General features: G+C 41.5%; 1 protein-coding gene across 8 annotated transcripts in view; it reads left to right on the forward strand.

Moving 5' to 3' along the window:
* Positions 1-19,467, forward strand: part of BTRC (beta-transducin repeat containing E3 ubiquitin protein ligase) — a 130,219-nt gene that overhangs the window by 40,943 nt on the left and 69,809 nt on the right. For 7 of the 8 annotated variants that reach the window (XM_035893664.1, XM_035893665.1, XM_035893668.1 and 4 more), the window contains one exon: positions 14,317-14,394. In XM_035893664.1, the coding sequence (XP_035749557.1) occupies positions 14,317-14,394 (78 nt within the window). Of the gene's footprint in view, positions 1-13,951; positions 14,203-14,316; positions 14,395-19,467 lie in introns of those variants that run through there. The other variant, XM_035893672.1, reaches the window with a different exon arrangement.

Consider the following 19,467-nt stretch of genomic DNA (forward strand, 5'->3'; position numbering starts at 1 on the left):
CGGTTTTACCTATTTCTGGAGAAGTGGCAAAGAGCTAAAACCACATTAAATAATCATTTTAATTAAACGGGGAAAAGACCAACAACAGCGTAATTTTACCACAAATTTAGGGAAGTCATGAAGTACTTTATCATCCAGCATTTAAACCAATGTTAGTCAGAATTCAGTGACTCTTAGGAAATAACATGCAGAGGTGGCAATTTTAAATGCACGCATGTACAGAAGGACAAAATGAAATAGTTCTTCTTTGAAATCGGGTATTTATGTGACAGCATGCAAATTTCAGGGGGACAAACCCAAGCACTTGCAGAGAAATGCAGTTGCTAAATCTTAAAATTCATAGCTTGGAAGAGATGCTTACTTTGCTGCCCTGTGTCGGGTGAGGTGGTTCTTAATTTCTTCTGCTTTCTGTTGGCTACTACTTACATGGTGCATAAAAATAGTCAGATATTCTCTTTCCTGTGTTCTTTCTTCTACAGAGAACCAGATGACTTAGCTTTCCATAAAACATCAGCCATTTCCACTCAGCTTTCTGTATGTCTGGTAGATCATTCTCCTAAACCATACGAGAGATAAGATGGTATTTATTTTGCTCCACTGGTCATTCCTTGGATTTTGTTACTTTTCAAATAGATTAAAATAACTTACTAGAATGCTCTGCAAACTAAGTAAAAATTAAACTATGCTTGTCAAAATACATAAGCGATACTCTGTGATGTGCATGATTCTTTTTTTATTATGTTTGTATACTTGCCCCGTGTCTGGTGATGTTAAACAGGGCTTCTAATTACCACTGAGAATTAGCAAAGTGCTGCTATACATGGAACTTGGGAATTTTCAGTTTCATTGAAATTTGTTTAACAACCTGCTGCCCCCCAAAATGGAAAGCAGATTTTTTTTTTTTAAAAAGGTATGAAATAGTTTTGTTACGTGTGAATTCCCAGACAAATTTATCCATTAAATTGGTTTTGATTTTATTTACATTAGTAGTTGTTTCTCTTTAGCATTTTTATATTTTTTTTGTGTGTGTATTTATATATACACGCACACATATATATATGTATAAAAAAATAAAAAAACTAAACCAGGTTGTCAGCCTTCTTGGTCCCTTTCCAAGTAGTCGGATAGACTGCTTCTAGTAGCCATTGCTAATGAAATATCCCAAGTAACTCATTGGTCATGCCCAAATGTTTATTTGGGGTTCGTGTTTAGTTCTTAAGTGATTGCCATTATAATTTGGTACCATTATGTAATTTTCTAAATTGTGTCTGTATATAGTAAGATCAACCATCTGCCTTTTGCCTACCTTCTACAAAAAATCCTTGTGATTTATTCTTTCAAAATACAACCATATATCCAGTGAACGAAGGAAGCAACTCTTCATTCAGCCAATAAAGCTACGTACGTTTTTACTCCTTCAGGTATATGCCTTGCTCTTCTGTCGCATCTTCAGAGTAATAAACTGTGCAGCAACCTTTTGATGTAGGTAATAACATTTGACCTTGCAACAGAGTACGTTCCCTTGTTGAAATGAAGACAACTAACACGATGTTTTGGGTTGCTCTTCATTTAAAAATAATACGGAAAAACTGGTGTGTAGCATAAGACACCTACATACAGTGCCTTCTTTTGGTAGAAGTCAGAAGTGAAGATGGTCGTGTTGGGGGGATTGGGGTTGTCACCTTTAAAATAATGTGGGAGTGAGTTTGGTGCTGCCTTAAGAAGCTGTAAGTGGGAAGGAATCCATTCCATCCAGTGTATAAAGTGCTTTTAAAAACAATCTATTTCTAGAACCTATATTGTCCTGGGACCAGCTCGTGATATAAAAATTCATAGAAACCTGTTTTTCCGAGTGTGGTAACTTCTTGCCATAGTGCTGTAGTGTTAGAATTCACATTGGCCAGGTTGTTCTGTAAATTAAACAGTGACAGCTTCCCTCGGGGGAACAGCCAATGTATTTATGATGATGTGCTGATTACACAAAATACACTGCAAGCAGAAAACAGCTGCAGAGAACAAACCTCTTAAAAGAATACAATTACAAATAGCACCCTCAGTATTGCTAGTGGTGAGAGTAAAATACAGCATGCTAATGCAGGCTTCTAGTTTGCTTCTTTAGAAGAAAAGAGATCTACAAAGAAGAGGCTGAAGTCTGGTTGAATGCACACGCAGTGCCAATACGGAGTGGCCTACAATCCCTTTTGGAAGGTGAAGGGCAAGAACATACCTCAGGCCTTCTTTTTAGCAGCTCTCCTTGTTTCTTAAAATTTCTGTGACTGCAACTCCAACAGCATTGGCTGGTGAGGCTCTGGGGCTCTCCGGCTTGTTGGCATTTTGACCACTGTGGTTTGTACCCTCTGTCCTGGTTAAAAATGGAGATGTGATTAGATGACTAATAAATAGTCTGCGCTAATGGTCTGACTGTTTTGAAACAGATTATAGGAGATGTTACAGAAAAAAAGAAGTCCCTGGTTTGAGGCTGATATTTCTTCTGCTGCTAATGGTTTGCTTTGCAGGAACTTTTTGGAAATAAATTGCAATTGTTTTTTCCTAGATTGTGGTGTTTCATTTTTAAAAGGTTTCTGTGTGTAAGGCTAAGTCTTGTGCTGGCCAGTTTAGGATATGACAGTAAAACTTGAAACAAAATGTTCCTGGGAAGACAGTAGGGGTGGGACTATGCTCACAAAGTCAGGACACGAACAGACCTTGGGAGAGACAGGGGTCCTTTGAACCTTTCTTCACCTGGAAGCAAAAAATGAGAAGGAACTGGAATTGCTTTGTGTACTGTGGCTGCGTGCAAGAGAGAAGTTGCAGTAAGGACTGCTGTGGTGGGATTTTGTGTGAGGGCTTGTGAAAACCAGGAGAATGTGGATGTGGCAGCTCCCACAGCTGCTAATATCTCATTTTGGAGGGCTGCAAAACAAAAAAATCTCCAGAACTCCAAAGCATGATCTTTTTACATCTGAGATGAGCTGTCACACTTTAATTGTTAAAATACAACATTTTACTTATGGCTGTGTCATGTATGTATGTGGGAGAGTTCAAGTACTGAGAATGCCCTTTCCGTCCACGTTTTGAGAATTGTTGCTAGATAAGTAAAAATGCCTTTTAAAAGTCTGGGGGTTTTTTTGTGTCTGGTCTCTTTGTTATGTTTCCAAGACCAGTAGCAATAAAACATGTTTCAAATACTGGGCAAGAAATCATCTGCTTAAAATGAAGAAATGTTGCCCTTTCAACATATAGATCTGATTTTGAAGCAGATGAGGTAACAACATTGGCACTCTAATTTGGAAGGACTTTAATTCACTTGCTTAAAAAGAAGAATCGGGCTTTCCATCTATGGATTGCTGGCATGTACTAATAGACTGTTATTCATCTGTCTGTATTTTCTTTAAATCGTTTTTGAGCCTCCCTGTGTTGTCCTGCTCTGCTGACATGTATCCCATGTGGCAAGAAGGAGTTTTGTATAATCACCCTGCTTTAATCAATAGAATAATTGATAAACCAGATAAGATTTAAACTGATTACCTCCCCGAGTAGAACTCCCTGAGGGCCTTGGACTCTCTTAATTTTGACATGTATGTTGTGTACCCCGTGGATGAAGTGCAGTTTGAATTATCTGTTTTTATTTGCTTAATGACGGGGAGGGTGTTAAAGTCAAATGTTTAATTAACCCAGCAATGGGCTGCGCTGTCACTTACACACACATCCAGCTGATTGAGATATCTCACCGAGAATACTGAATAGGAATGATAATGTGGCACTGAGACGGAAGATTGCTTTTTCAATCCATTTGCTGGGTCACTGCTTTGAATGTCTTATTGGATGAAAGGCATTCAGCCTGGAAAAAAAAATTCAGCATTTAAGTACATTTTGTTTTCCTGGCCCCTTTCCACCAAGAAGTTAACTAAAACAGATATGTTGTGGGTTTAATAAGCCATTCATGTTGTAGCAAAAAGCTGCGAATTAGTGGATCTCAATGGGCAGTGATCTAGAGCTGTATAATTTCTTACAGGAAAAAAAAATGTTTGCTAGCCCCAAGGTATCTGCAGGCAGGATACTATGTACACCTTTATCTTTCCTCCTTTGATTGCTTGACTGCCCACCCCCTTTGATGGTCTCTGTAGCAGGTCCAACTCTTCTTCCTTCCCCAGCAAAGCGAGATCTGCAGTAACATTTTGTAACACCTTGGTCTAGTTCAAGAAAATGGCGTTTTGGAGTTGGAATTATTTTTTAATGGCAGAACCTAATAGTGAGCTTTTACACTGAAATGTTACAGGAGGGGCTGTTGTGGTACCACATTTGAATTTGGTCTAGCCAAATCAGGAGGACCCAGGGTTTTGTTTCTTGGGTGACAGCTGCTAAAAGGCCGAATGCTTGCTAGCCAACTGTTACAATGCACGGTGCCTAATCTGTATTTTTCCATTCTTTTATTAGAAGATTATAAATTTTGCTTGATGTGATGGAAGGTTGCGACATGTTTAGACTGAGGTTTTTCAACAGCACTGTATGGAGGTAAACACACCACGTATTGGACGTTAACTAAATTTGCCTGGTAGTCCCGTGGTGGATGATGCTTTCTGTAATGAATGTAGCTTTGGAAGCTGGAAAAAGCACCTGAGGCTGTTTGTATGGACAGATTACTTATGGACAAATTTGTATGGACAAATTACTACTGTGAGGTACATGGGGGAGGTGGAGCTGTGTTGGCTGAACTGCTCTGTGGTGACTCTGTAAGTAGTTTGAACCTGTTCTAGGCTGAAAACCAAGTTGCTTTGGCTGCAGAGTCACCTGTCTCACATTGCCCAAGACACAAAGGTACGGGTGCCTCTGCATACTGTGGTGTGCGCGATATGCTGTGAATTCAGGTCAATCTAACACTGCAGTGAGAGCACTGGGTAGCCATTTCTTTAAACAAGTGAGCCGCTTTCGTTCACTATTTTGAGGAGGAACTATGCCTAAAAAGTTAACACAGTGTGGGACACAGAATTTGGGGGTTGTTCCCCCATGCTGTCATTTTGACTTTGGGCAGACAACTTCTGCTTCGTGCCTTTGTTTTGTATCTCCTTTCCCCTTTCCTGCAATGAAAAATAGGAAGAAAAAAAAACAAGAAGAAAAGCATAAAACAACACAGTGAGATGAGGACAGTGTGGTTGAGTTAGATGTTTGGGAGTGAGAAAGTCACGGGCTCTGAGAAGGGGGTGTGATGAGAAGTGGAGGTCTTTTTTTATCTACTTAACAGGAAAGCTCAGAATGAGATGTTTTGGGGAAAAAAAAAAAAAAATTTAAAATAAGTGTAGGCAGTGACCAGGGATAGGAGGGGAAAGGGTTTTATAATGAGACCAGTGAGATGGTGTTGGTCCTTTGAGGGAAGCAGTTATAAAAAGTTAGAAAATAATGCTTCAAGAAGGACGTGAAATCTACAGCAAAACTAGGTAATGTTACAGGCCATTTCTCAGAGCACTTGCAGCTCCTATGTAGATGAAGCTGTAATAAATATTGTACAAAGAAAGTTAATCTGTATCTAGAGAATTTTAATAAATAAAAAGTTTTTTAAAAACGCTCCCTGGATCCGTTGGCTCTTGCTAGCTCTTGTTAGTACTAGAAATATGTTTTTGACATATTTTTTTGAATGTTGGCTTATGTTCAGAGCCTGTAAAAGCTGACTTTGTGCTTCCCCCCCTTACATGTAGGGGAAAAAAAAATAAAAAACCCCATATTATTCCAGCATACAAAAGCACGGATAAAAGCTGTGATTCGTGGTGTGAAAGGGAAGAATCCTGTGACCTGAGAATGAGAGTGTATAATTTCAAACTTTAGTACTTCAACACCCTGGGATGAGTGTTGAGAATGAATTTTTGTGAAAGGAATGTAGCAAAGTGGAAGCAACAAAGAAGCCAGAGCCGAGCCCTGATTGATTCTGTTGTTCTTTAAAAAGCTTCTGCTGTACGTGAAATCCCTCTTCCTGAAGTATGTGTGGCACAATTCTGCAGTCTGGCAGAGAAATTAACCTCAGCTGGAACTGCTGAAAGAAGAATTTGAGCAAGAATTTAAAAGATAGAAGAAATCTTTAAGGTTGTCCTGAAGAATAGGAAGGGAAGAATACCGTTTTGTTCAGTGTGGGGAGCAGATACGCAGGATAAGCCACTTGTGAGAGACAAACCAAAGCACAGTGATAACAGGATTCAGAACAAGTCCTGACACCAGTCTTACGTAAGTGGCCTGGTTGGATATTTGGAATTATACCCAAATCTTGTGTATCATAAGGTTAATTGGGTGTTTCACCCATGCTTTTTGGGAATATGTGCTTTCTGTTCCTTAAAAATACGTAGATAGCTTTGAACTGCTATAAAATCTCGGAGTACAAGATGTACGCTGTAAAATCATGCATAGAAAGTGCAAGCTATAAAAGCATATGTATACCTGTGAAGGTGCTGATCGATTTGTGCTATTTAGGAAAAGAAATTCTGAAACAGACCTGGCTGTGAAAAAATGCAAATAATAAAATTCAACTAGAGGTCCCTGAGGCTTCTTAAGCTCTAACCTTGTTATGAGGAATGGGGAAGTCGAACTGCCTAATGCAGATGTCTGAGTTACAAAAATAACCAGATGTCCTGATTAGCAGAAGCAAATGTTCTTCCCTTAATCCACGTGAAATTATATTCAAAGGCTCTCCGGATGTAATGCTTGTGTAAATAAGGCACCAACAAACATTGGAATAGAAAGGGCCATTGGCCAACTAGCTTGCAAGGCTTGAAAGCTTGAATATTAAAAACAAATTTACCACTGCTGACTCTCTTAAATTCACAGAACAGAAATGTTAAGCAGGGCTGCTTCCCGGGGAATGTGGAAAGACTGTTCTCATTAGCCATATTTTCTCCCTCTCTCTCTTTCTCTCTCTCTCTCTCACTCTCATTTGAGAAATGTGTACGAAGTGAAGATAGCTTTTTAAAATTTCCCTAAATAGCTTGTTCCCAGCACCTGAATTTCTGTTTATGTCTTAACTACAACTAGATTTGTGCTCTTCAAAATATGTCTGTTCATCAGGTCTTTGATATTTACTGTTCTTCTAGTAATGCTAAGACTCCCCCCATGGTTAATTTACCCTTTTGAACCAACTAATAGTTAGTAAGTTAAATAACTTGATAAGAAACGCTTCTTGACCTCACGAAGTTCCATTACTTAGTCTCATTGCTTCGAAAATGTGTATTTTTCTCATTATTGATTTGAATGAAAAAACCCAAAGGATGTAAAAACCAGAATCTCATCCTGGTTTTCAACTGCAAAAAAGGTTGTGGAAACTCCTGTTGGCAGCGTTAACACAGATGCAGACCAAACTGGGACTTGTGTGAACATGTGTGTGTGTGTCTGCTTCGAGGGGCAGTCTTGTACTTTTCCATTTTCACTGCTGTCAGAGCTTCAATTTTAAGAATTTAGCTTATAGTAGGTACCTGAGCTGCTCGGGCATGAATTTGAACTTCATTTCTTTAGGTACCACAGAAACATTCGGGGTGGGGGTGTGGAGAAGTCCCTGTCATGGGGAGTTTATAAATGTTGCGGAGGAAAAAAAGCGAGGATTCTGTGCAGCTAACAGGAGATATAGTCGAGATGCACATGTGCGTACCAGTCTGCAAAACAGACACTGAACTGGAAGGCCAGTTTAGCTTATTCCCTTCCCTTTCCTTTTCCGATATTGGCTGCTGCAAGGCAGGCTGCAGCTTCCCTGCCCTCTCCTTCCGTGACATTAATGCTTAGCCATAAACCCCTTGCAAAAGTACCATTTAACTTTAAAGTTGTAAGAGCTGGGAAACTTGTGTGTGCCTTCATTCTGGGCTGAAGTCACCCCCTTGTGCCTACACATTGCAATTTATGGTGTTCTCTAAAAGGATCTAATCTTGGTGAATGTTCGGAGCAGCAAATGCCAAAGAGGAATAGGGTCTGATACTTATCTCTGCATCTTCATTGCTGTGGATCTCCCTGTGTGTTACAGCTGTCATTTTTGTTTTATCTACCAAACAGGCAGAGAATTGCCTTCAAACTTGCAGCTTTCATACTTGTTTTTCCTCGAAGAACACTACTGATGTTAAGGACTGCTTTTACGTTTCATAGTGACTAGCCAAACAAGCATGAATTTGAACATTGCGGGCCTCGTGATAGGAGAAAAAAGGATAAGCTATCTTTAAATGTTTTTAGTGGATGTTAGACTCATATTTTTTTTAACGGTAATACTGCTTTCAGGCTGACATTGGCTATGCCAGGATTCATCCTAGCACTGTTTGAAATGGCTGAGATATTTATAAACTGACAGACAGCATTTATAAAATCAGGATGCTGACAGTCCCTTAACGATAACAATGGGCTCGGACTCATCTATCACTTACAAAGGTTATTGGAAAGGGAACGTAAGGCTTATGTGTGCCTCTAGTCTTAGACTGGCACTTATTTCCACACATCTCTCTTCTCTTTTTCTCTCCTCCCTCCACCCCCCTCCCTTTTTCAGCCCACTCTGGCTGACATGGGCATCAGGCAATCACAGCTAATTTCTCCATACCTTTACCCGCAGATTCCTTGTCCTGTTTCCTGCAAGCAATGGATGCAGATTGGAAGATACTAACTTTGTAGCACCTTGGGGCATCCCCCCATCCCCCTGACTCCCCCCTGCTCCTAAACAAGAGAGACATCACGACTTGCTGGCAGGCTGCTGGCTTGACTTGGGAAAGAAGAACAGTGTGCACTGACTGACAGACTTAACCTGGGGTGGGCGGGGGTTACACAGGCCTTCTGCTTCCTTCTCCTTTCATGTAGGATTCTGCTGGCGGAATGCTGATGTGCCTACTTTATTCAGTGGCTCCCTCTTGGCTGAGACCGTACCCTTCTGTCCTTGGTGAGGAGGACCAAGTGCAGTGTGGGGACACTTCAAGAAACATGAAAGAGGATGTCAGTTGTTTTCAAGCTCTGATAAAATACTGCATTCACTCAGTGCACCTAGGAGCTTGAGGGTCAGGTCGTATCAACAGTTTGCGCCGGAAAAGGGGAAATGCACTATTTCACTGGTGTGTGCTAAAGCATCTGCTTTAATATGGCAACAGAAATACTGAGACAGCGATGTCTGGCATCCAGTTTGCCCTTGAAACATTTACTCTACTGTAACTGTTTGGACACTGTGTTCCCACTGTATTATTTGCTTAGAGACCTGAAATACCCAAGTAGATTTCCTACATGCGGTTGGATCTGCTGATACCACTAAAAACACACCCTGCCCCGGCTTCTGTTCGAGCTGATGTGTACGCACGCAATGGCTAGAGCGAGACTTGATTGGCTTGAGGGGGTCTATTTATCAGGGAACTCGATTAAAATACAGACTGCACATGACATCAAATTTGTAATCATTTTTCCACAGCAAGCATTTTCTGTATTGGATGCAGGTGTTTAAAGCAATAGCATGTTTTAAGGGCCAGTGCAGCACAAATTCTGGCCTTTGGGATAATGACAAGTGTTTTGCCTGCATAAACAATATATATATATTTCTCCCCCCCCCCCAAGGTCCGCACACACCTAGTTTCCCTCAAGCTCATCATCTCTGTCAGGTTAATCAATAGGCACCGTATGGCAGAGGGTCAGTAATCAGTGTCATCGTGCCTTTAAATCGTGTTGAAAATTTGCTTAAAGCCTGGGCCAATTAACATCGAGATGATGAATGGATGGGTAGATGGGAAGAGCCTGGCGCTCAGGGGCTTTGTGAGAAGGAGATGCTCAGCTGTTGAGCAGCAGACACCAGCGAATAAAATCAGCCATTCATGTGAGCTCAGTCCACCCACTCTTAATGATAATGTCAATCTAGCAAAATATATACACATTGGAGTTGTCATGAGTTCATAAATCAAAGGAGTTTGTCAAAGGCATTCAGATTAACGAGGCAGCAGCAATAACAAGTCAAATTTGCATAGAGAATTGCCCGAATCTCAGTAAATTATGATCCTGTTTTTCATTTGATTATTTGCTAATGTCTCAAGAGGGAGAATGATTATATTAGCATGCAAAATCTACTCCAGAAGTAGAAATCTGAGGTATAGCAGACCAGCACACGATGACAATTAATCAGTTTCTGCATACTAGCATAAACGCGCAAGGCCCAGAAATGAACTCCTTTTTTTATTATTATTTCTCCTTGCTACTGATCCAAATGGTTCAGCTTGACAGAGACTTTATATTGCTTTAACAGTGTTCTGAATTGTGCCTGCAGGCAAGACATAGTTATGCAGCTATAACCAACCTATCCATCTGCCAACCAGATTGGAATTCTCCTATCCAAGGCTTCCATTAACCCCCACTGACAGCTCCAAACAGGATTAAGAATTTGAAAGCATAAAAAATAGTTGTGCTCTTCGCATAGGCACACGCTTCTCCCCCACCCCCACCTCCCCACACTTGGAAAAAGGCTGCGTCTGTACTCTTTTATAATTAGTGCAGGGCAGAACAGCACCAAAGAAAGCCTCCCCCAGTTGGCAGGGGTTTGATTTCCACCACGATGAGTGAGGCGGTACTAAAGGTAGCTCTGCCCAATTGGTAGTCCCTGGGAGTGCATTTCTCTGTGTATTATATCTCGTTCCCAGCAGTGTTTTGCTGGGCTGTGTACACAAAATACTGCGTGTCATCTCCTGTCAAACGCTTCAGTCTAGGGATTTTGTATGTGTTGTAGCATGTTGTGTTTAGTGGCGGAGGAGACTTCATGGGGAGAGTTAAATAGTAATAATTTTGTAGTGGTCTTTAAGACAACCTGCCATGGAGTTGTATTCTGTTAATTACAGGCTGAAGTTTTAAATGCAAATCAGATTTAAAAGGATCTCATTACAGACAGTAGCCATTTTAGGAAAAATATGCTATGGAGGGCAGAGCCCCTTTGCAGGAACCTCCTGCTAGAGAGAAATTTTGAAGGTTACAAGAACTATGAGCTTGGGTTTCCTGGCTTCTCTTCTTAATGCTTCCACTGTCATTGGTGTGACCTTGGGCAAATTAAAAAAAAATAAATTTACCTGTCTGTTGAAAAGGTGGGGGGCAGTATTTGTTTCACCAAGATTGATCAATCCGTGCTTTGGAGACTTCAGCACTTCTCCTCTTATCTTGCCTGCACTTGTTCAAAAGGAGACCACTGCATGCAAGAGCAAACACTTTTGGCCGGTCTGGCTTTAGTCTGTGAAGGAAGGCTTGCCTGTGGGATTTAAAAATTTTCCCTGATGGAAGGGGATTTGTATGGCTTTTCAGCTTTCTATGTGCACTGTTTTTCTTCACGTCTTTCGCCGTAACAAATTCCATAGTTCCTCTACTACGTATCAAGTACAGTCACCACGGATCTTTAATATTCACAGTGAGTACACCCAACTTACCGTCTGGATACCAAATGCTTCTTTCCAGGTCTGTGCCTGAGACACGCGTTTCAGTAACCACGCGAGGGTGCTCCGAGAGGTTCTTCCCTTTGTCCCACCTTGTTCAGCAAGGAGAAATATATAGATGTACCGTTTCAGTCGATTACGTTATGCTCTTCCCATGGCCGTGGCTAAGTGTTGCCCTATCAAGTGAAAGTCACTTCCACGCAGCTACAGTTAGTCCTGAAATATGCAGGGTCTCGTACCTGCACCTGGATTCATGGGTTTCCTATTCCTGAGAAATGAGCGGGAGTTATAAACATCTGTGCTTTTTCTTAAGTGTAATGCTTTGCAGTCATTCTGTCTTCACCAAGCGTAACTTACTTGTCGACAAAAGTGCATGAGCAGCGCTCCTCTTTAATAGTCTGCTATCGGAGCTGCTGTGTTGGTGCTGTAGAATGGTGAGACGCCAAGCTGTGAACCACCATATGCACTTGGCAGTCTTTGTCTGGTCTTTGTTCAGCCAACCTCTTAGCCTTGCCACCTATCAAGATAATGAATGCAAAATGGTCCTCTGCTTGCTCTTAAAATCAGATTCTCAGCTTAAAGAAAAAGTAGATAACTTGATGCTTTGCAGTAACCAGAAATTTCAAAATAAGGGCTGACAGTTCACCAGCAGCACTGATTTTCCTGCTTTTTGATGTTTTTTGAGGGAGGATCCTTAATGGCTTTGAAAGGCGAGAAGAATCCAAGATTTCACTGTTGTAGAAAGATTATTTGGAAGGGGAAATAATTTTGGCACCTACTGTAGGGGAGGGGGTGGATGTTCAAAAAGCATCCAGAAATAGTAAACAACCCTCTCATTGCCCCAACAAAATGCATTTCCTGGATATGTACGGTAACTCACCTCAGGTACTTACATTTCTCACACTTGGCTTTTTCTCCAAAGTGCAAAACTTAAAATCCTTATTTGACTTAACCACTTACTAAAACTGTATTTCATGGGCAGAAAAGAGCAGCTTTAATGTCTGATCTTCCCTTTTGGAGATATGTGATTCTAGCTTGTATGTTTTTACGATCACGGTCCTTTCTAAGCTGGGTTTAATGTAATAACTTGGTCCTGGCTGAGACCCCATATGAAAAGTTTTAAAAGCTGGCCTCATACAGCGATTTATCAGGCCTGCTTAGGATTGATTTCCATTATAAAACCCTGGTTACAGCATCCCAGATGTCATGGTGCCTTGCGGGTTCTGTTATCATTTAAAAAAAAAAAAACCCAAACAAACAAAAAAACCCCAAAAATCCTCCAAAATCACTAGTTGGGTCTGCAAGCCTGGATTTACAGAGAATCCTCCTGACCAATTTATGACATCCCAAGTGGAGCCTTTTGGTTGGGTGTTTTTTTTTATTTTCCTTTATTTGCCATTTCTCATCAAACAGCTTCTACCCTTGCCCTACCTCCTGGCCGTACCTTTTCTTCCCCGTCACCAGACCAGCAGACCTGAGCCGCCTGGACGGTGCCTGATCACGCGGCACTGCAGTGGGCACACGAGCACACTGCTCGTCTGCTGGCTTCCCGCAGTCCGCATGCTTTCTGCTAGCCCCGCTCTGCCACGCTGGCTGTTCGCAGGGCCCAGCTCCTCCTTTGCCAACAGATGCCACTTTGGTCTCCTGAGGTGTTGGACTGGAAGCTGGCTCTGCGAGAAGCCGGTCAGAGCTGTGCTCAGCGAAGGACAGGTTATTTGGGGGACGAGGAGGGGAGAGGTACAGAATGCAAACTTCTGCCTTAATACACACACTCCTGAGCTTGTCTGCAAGTAACTGGAAACCCACCCTTTTCCTGGCAGAGCTCTCCCTAAGCAGTTTTTCTGTATCTCTTTAAAACCTGTTTAGTTGCTCGCTACTGAATGCCTGGGAATGTGGCCTAAGGCTATGAATACTGTGGTGATCAAACTGATTTTAGATGTGTGTGTGGGATTCCCCCAAAGCTGGCTGTCATTACTCTGTCAACGCGGTGGCTGAACCCGTGCAAAGGAACGCTGTCTTCCAGAGTAGCTGACTTTGGCAGTGAGGGCAGGATTCCCCCCACGTACCCAGCAGTTTTTAATCAAATGTTTGCTACAGACTGTGCGTGTCCTGAGATAAACTACAGCCTGTCTTTAAAGCAAGTAATAATTGGTTTTAATCATGAGGTTACAGGACAAAAGTCTCCTGGTGGTCTTTTTTACTCATGCTGGAAAAGTCCTCTTGTTTTTTTCTTGTCCACCTTCTCTTGTGTTACTGATGCTCCTTTTTTGGAGGTGGCAGTTTAAGTTTTGGAGAATCAGTCTTTCTAGAAATTGTACACGTATGTAGAGTCAGTCAGGAGTGAAAAACGTAGTCATAATATCATATGCTACCTACACAAATTTTTTTTTGAAGGAACTCCTGACAACCTCTTTCACCAGAATTTCGCTCTGTCATAATTTCTCTATGATTTTTGGCAGCCAAGCAGACTCAGTGCAATTAGTAATTGTTGGGCAGATTAAAAGCATAGGGTCACAGAGAACAACAGTTGCACCCATTAACAACCTTTTTTTTCTCAACAGGTTCCACTGTTCTAAATAGTTATTCTGGGGTGCTCAGGAGCACTGGTGTTGCCATGCTGATCCACCGCCATGCATGCCACCGTTTCAGCTTTTCAAACTGGCCATTAGTAATTGGTAGTTGCAGAATAAATCCCCAAAGCACAAGCTTCTTCAACAGACACCTGCACAGTGGTGCATTGTTGTGTTGAGGAGAAGAAATTCTTTCTCTGCCATAACAAGCTGTTTGGCTTCAGAGTACAAGTTAGCTTCTGGTATGTGTATGCGTAAAATAGCACAGCCTGTGTAGTACAAATATTCTGTTTCTTTTCTCCTCGCAGAGTAATACTAGGGATAAGAACTGAATTAAAGCTTACTTTCTTTCACAGAATTCCTCTGAGAGAGAAGACTGTAATAACGATGAGCCCCCTAGGAAGATCATTCCTGAGAAGAATTCACTTAGACAGGTATGTGATCAGTCTCTTTAAAAATGCAATAAAACTTTCTAGCTATTTGAATCCTTAAATGCCTCTGGAAGCTGAAGCCTGACTCATGCTCATGGAAATCCTTTCTTTCCTTCTTTGAAGTCTGAACGAGTCACATTGTACCCAGGAAAATCAGACACATAGATTTAGCTTTCAGGAGAGCCTGATGACTCTTTCTAAAGAAATCTAGGCTTCTGCATAGTGTAGCCAGCTGTGACTCTCTAGTTTTACCTTTCTCTGTTTGATGTTCATCAAGACTTCTTCAGCCTTTTCTTCTGTAATCATTCCCATCTCGTTTGTCGAATATTTTGCCTTGCTTCAGATCTTGTGTTCAGGAATCTCAAGGTGTTCTAGAACAATTAAACTTTTCATCACCCTTAAAGGTAAATTTTTTTGGAGGTGATATCCAGGTTAATAACCTGAAAAATGGCCTGCTTTTGTTTCTTTATCATTCATATAAATTACTAATGAGTAGAAGGGAGAAAGGTTGGGCTGATAAAACATAATCTCTTTGCCTTTTATATATAGTAAAGTAAACTTCTTACCAATTCAAAAGAATCACTTTTTTAATCCCCATGGTCAGCAAAGAGGGCCTGGCTTATGATTTCTGGGGGGTTTAAGTTTGATTTAGTGATTTCAGATCCTGCTTTACATAGCACCTTGCTCTTTCTTCCCACTGCAACCTTCAGGCAGCAGAAACAAAAAAGCGTCCATGCCGCAGCTGCCCAAGTTTGCTGCCTGGTGTATCAGAGTAAAACCATTGATGAAGGTGACTTCAGTGAATAACCCTGGCACACATTACAGCACCTGAGGAATTGGCACATTTCCTTCTGCATCTCAGCTATAAGATCAGGAGTCTCAGGCAGAGAAGTAGGGTGGTAATACACTGTCCCACTGTTGCTATTTCTAAGAGGAGTTGTGGGTCAAAACCATGGTAAAGAAAGGAATATCTTTTTGATATAGCATGTTTGTGCTCAAAGTTGGTTTTGTGAGGAGTGGTGGGGGTGTTTTTTTGGGGGGTTGGTGGTTTTTTTAAATAATGTGTTAGGAGTGCTTGATTTTGTGGGAGTAGGTGTCATCTGAAGGACAGCCTGTGGCTGAGATGGGTCCATCTAACAGACGTAGTCCATGTAAGTCTTTTAGACAAGAGGCAATATGCTATCGTAATGAGCAAGGTCCCAGATATCGCTGAGAAAATCACCTTGTAGAATTGATTAAATATGTTACACCAAACTTAAAATGTTTCTGGCTTTCGGCAACAAAGAGCAAGAGCTAGAGGAAGAGAGCAAAGCCACCAGGTTCCTACTGTATATCCCCAAGATAGCCAACAGGGTGCCCAGCGAGAAACGAGAAAACTGTTTTTTTCATCTTATTGATGGCAAACCTTCAGGTTCAACAAGAAAAAGCACATGTCTTTTCTCCAAGAAAAAGTTCATAGCAAGAGATGTTAAGTCAAAAGGAATGCAAGTTACCTGTCTTGTGTGCCTTCTCATCGCACTGAGTCCTTCCTCGTGGTTATTGGTTAAGGAGGAGACAAATATTCCCGAGTAGTATTATACAGATCAAGAAGGTATGGTTTCTTGAGTTGAATTTCCTTTCTGTTATATTTCAGTCTGCAGAAGTATTCTTAGTGTCCAAGGAAAGCTGTCTTTCCCACAGGTCCACAATTCATTTTAACCAAGGTGCCTAGATATCAAGAATATACCTAAAAAACCACTTGTACTGTCCAAACATTTCATGTTGGAAGTAATTTGTGTGGGCATTGTAAATGGTAAAGATGGTTAGCTGTGTTTCAGGATATTGTTGAGATGTTGTATCAGTCTCCATCTTTGTGTCTAGTCTTTACAGTGACAGATGCAGGACCAAATGCTTGGGTCTTCTGATTGCTGTGTGGAGTCTTTTGTGTTGAGAACAATGTTTGTGGACAAGTTCAAGCTGTAGTCTTAAAGCAAGTGCCCTCTTGTCTGGATCATAGGAGGTGGCTCACCATGATTTTTAGCCTGTGTTAGAAGGAATTCTGGTTCTTCACGTAGTCATAAATAGAAGCATTTTGGAAACTCAGATTGCCCTTTTATTAGTGAGGGACAAGAAGCAGCAGGGAGTTCTCCAACTCTAGGTGCAGGAAACAGACACATATGCAGCCATGTGCCTTATTCTGTCCTAATCAATGAGTAGAGTAATAGTTATTGGAAAGATCTGCATCTCCTCTAGGAAGGTGTGCAGAGTGGCTACCCTGTCTTACATCTATCCATATTTTGCAAAACCAAAAAGATCTGACCTGCAAATGCTGTCAAAGCAATAACACACAAAAAGTGCTGAATTCTGTACTATACCTTAGTGGAAAGATGCTGACTTGGTAAATATTGAGTGTACAATTTCATATTTTCTGTCCCTCCCTTAAGACACTGCTGTTAAAATTTCATTATTGGGGAACATGAGAGGAGAAGTCTGCTTACTTAAATGGTCATTCCAGTGAAACTGTCCACATGTTTAGTACTTTTTGATTAGTTTTAGAAAACTAATGAGATGCAATAGACCACTTCAGGGGAAATATGATGTCTTGACATGTTCAGCTGCTGACAAGTTTAAGTAAAGGTGCATTACCTTTTCTTGCCTTGTTTGCTGTGCTGGTATGCAACCTTAGCTGTAGATGTTTTCTTAGGTGGGTTTGTGGAACAGACATACCGGGAGATGGAGGTAATGAGAAGGTGTAGTGGTTACTTAAGCATCTGATGTTGTAACTAGGGGCTGAAGACACCCATTGCTCAGTGCTATGGACCTCTTACTAGGAGAAATACTGTTCTTCTGTTGATTAAAATCGTTTTTGGAGAAGGGTGTCTTCAGAAGTCTCAACGAGTGGAGCTGTGTCCTTGGTGTGCTCAAAGTGGGAGGCACGTCACTCTTAGGTGCATGAAGGGCAGGAAGGCAAGAGAGGCATGGAGATTAGCACTGGGAAAGGAAACAGAAAAAGGCAATGAACTTGACACTGTTGGCTGGAACAGTGAAAAGATGTAAGTTATGACAGTAAGGATGCAAACATTCAGTTCTTGTTGAGTGCTTGATCTGACAAAATTAAATTTTGAAGGGGTAAAACGAAAATCATAGTATGAAAACAGACTTCAGAAAAAACAATGACAAGTGGCAAAAGTTTTTGGCAACTTTATTTAAGCTAACAAACGAATTTTCACACTGCAAAGTTATAAATTAATTTTAATAGGCTGATCCAGATGGTCCATTTGGAAAATGGATAGCTTGATCTGTTGAAAATTAAACTAAATTTATCTCTCTCATACTTCAAACTGAAGTAAGCGTGAGAAGAGTGCCCATTAAGTCCAGCTCATACAGATGGACCGGCAGGTCACACATGGGACTAATCTGATTCATTTTAAAAATAAATGCATGAGTTATTGAATCAGGTTCCTGTTTCAAGCCCAGCGTGTGTGTGTGTGCCGCCCTTTCAAAGGGACTCGCAAATGCTTCAGTGCCTTTTTAACCTGTGTGTTTCCATTTTAATTCAACTTCCTTGCCAAAAAACATAATTAGTTTTCAGTGCCTATCATTTAGCGTTAGACCCAAACACTAGATTGATTAGGTCAGGCATTTGTTATTTTAAGGGCTATGTCTCCATTCTTCATTTATGAAGAACATGAGCTCAATAGTCTTGGGGAGAGAGACGGCCTTTAGAAACTGGGAAGGGGAAGCTCTCTGGGGGCCCCTCCAGCCTTTTAGCTTCTGGGTGTTTTTAACAGAGCCATGAATGCAGATTTGTAAATTTATTGCAGTGCCATCTGGTTTTTTTGCAGGAACCGTATTATTGTTGGCTCGTATCTGTCTATTGTGGTGGTCACTCCCCGGGAGCTTGCCCTCATAGTCCTAAGGAAAGTGATGAATAGTGGGGGTCAGCGTGAATAGGTCACAGGGCAGCTGTCCGGGGCTGCCCTGAACTTGATTACCCCGCAGGTTTTTAAAGAAGTTGGGCACAATGCAGGTTGTTTAAAATCCTCCCTCCCTTCTCTTCGGTGGAGCAATAATGAAGTGCCTTTTGCTGCTGTGGTTTGTCTGTGGGCGAAGGTGCCTTGTGGGGAAATGCTGGCAGCAGCGAGGCTGCTGCACCGTACCTCCTGCAAACCCTCACATTGGACTCCGCTGTCTTTCTGTAAGCTTCCAGATGGAAGTCCGGGGGAAAAAATCCCTGTCTGTTACCCCATCCAAACAGGCCCCTTAGCATTTTCAGGAATTTTCCCGCTTACATTTTGGCACAGAATATTACCTCAGTTCACTCTTACAGATTTGAGATCATTTTGTAATGTTACATGTAGCACCTAAAACATGCTCTAGGCACTATTTCAAAGTTAAAATAGGCACAGTCTGATCTTAAGCGTTTAAAGCCCCAATACACAAGCAAACCGTAAGAAGCAGAAAGCGGTTAAACAAGGTAGAGCAAAGGAAAGACAAAAAGTAGCAACCGTCAACTGTTCACTTCCAGCTGGTAGCCTCATCCTGCTGCTTAGGGCTCCTCTCCAGGCGTATTTCTCCTCCTCAGAAGTGTTTCTGCCGTGCAAAGTTGAAGCCCTCTTTTCGACTGGTAGGGAAGGTTACTCGGTGGGGAGGGAGTGAAGGTGCTTCAGTTCCCTCCCTCCTTTTCTCCCTTCCTCCCTCCCTCCCTCCCTCCAGGGAAGACGCTGCAGTTGAAATTTGGCGTCTGTTGGAGAGCTGGCCGAGGCAGGATGTACCTGGTCTGTACAATTATCCCAGTTACCTCTTTTACACTATTAACGCTTGCTAGTAAGGAGTTGCTGGCTGAAAAGCCTCCTGAAATTGCTAGAAGTACATCCTTAGTCTAACTTCTAAGATTATTCTTTCTGTTTTTTTTTTCTTTATTCTCAAACAACAACAACAAAATAATTTCCGTTCCTCAGTGCCGCTTAATGCATGTTAAAAAAACTAGCCAAGGCAGGTTGTGCCAGAGTCTAAGTTACAATGGGAATGCTGCCTTGTGGCAGAAAGGCCACTGGGCTCTTTCAGCATTAGTGCTAATAGGAATCTGTCACCCTG

This window comes from Egretta garzetta, unplaced genomic scaffold (genome assembly GCF_000687185.1).
Source record: "Egretta garzetta isolate BGI_Z169 unplaced genomic scaffold, ASM68718v1 scaffold135, whole genome shotgun sequence".
Lineage (NCBI taxonomy): Eukaryota > Metazoa > Chordata > Aves > Pelecaniformes > Ardeidae > Egretta > Egretta garzetta.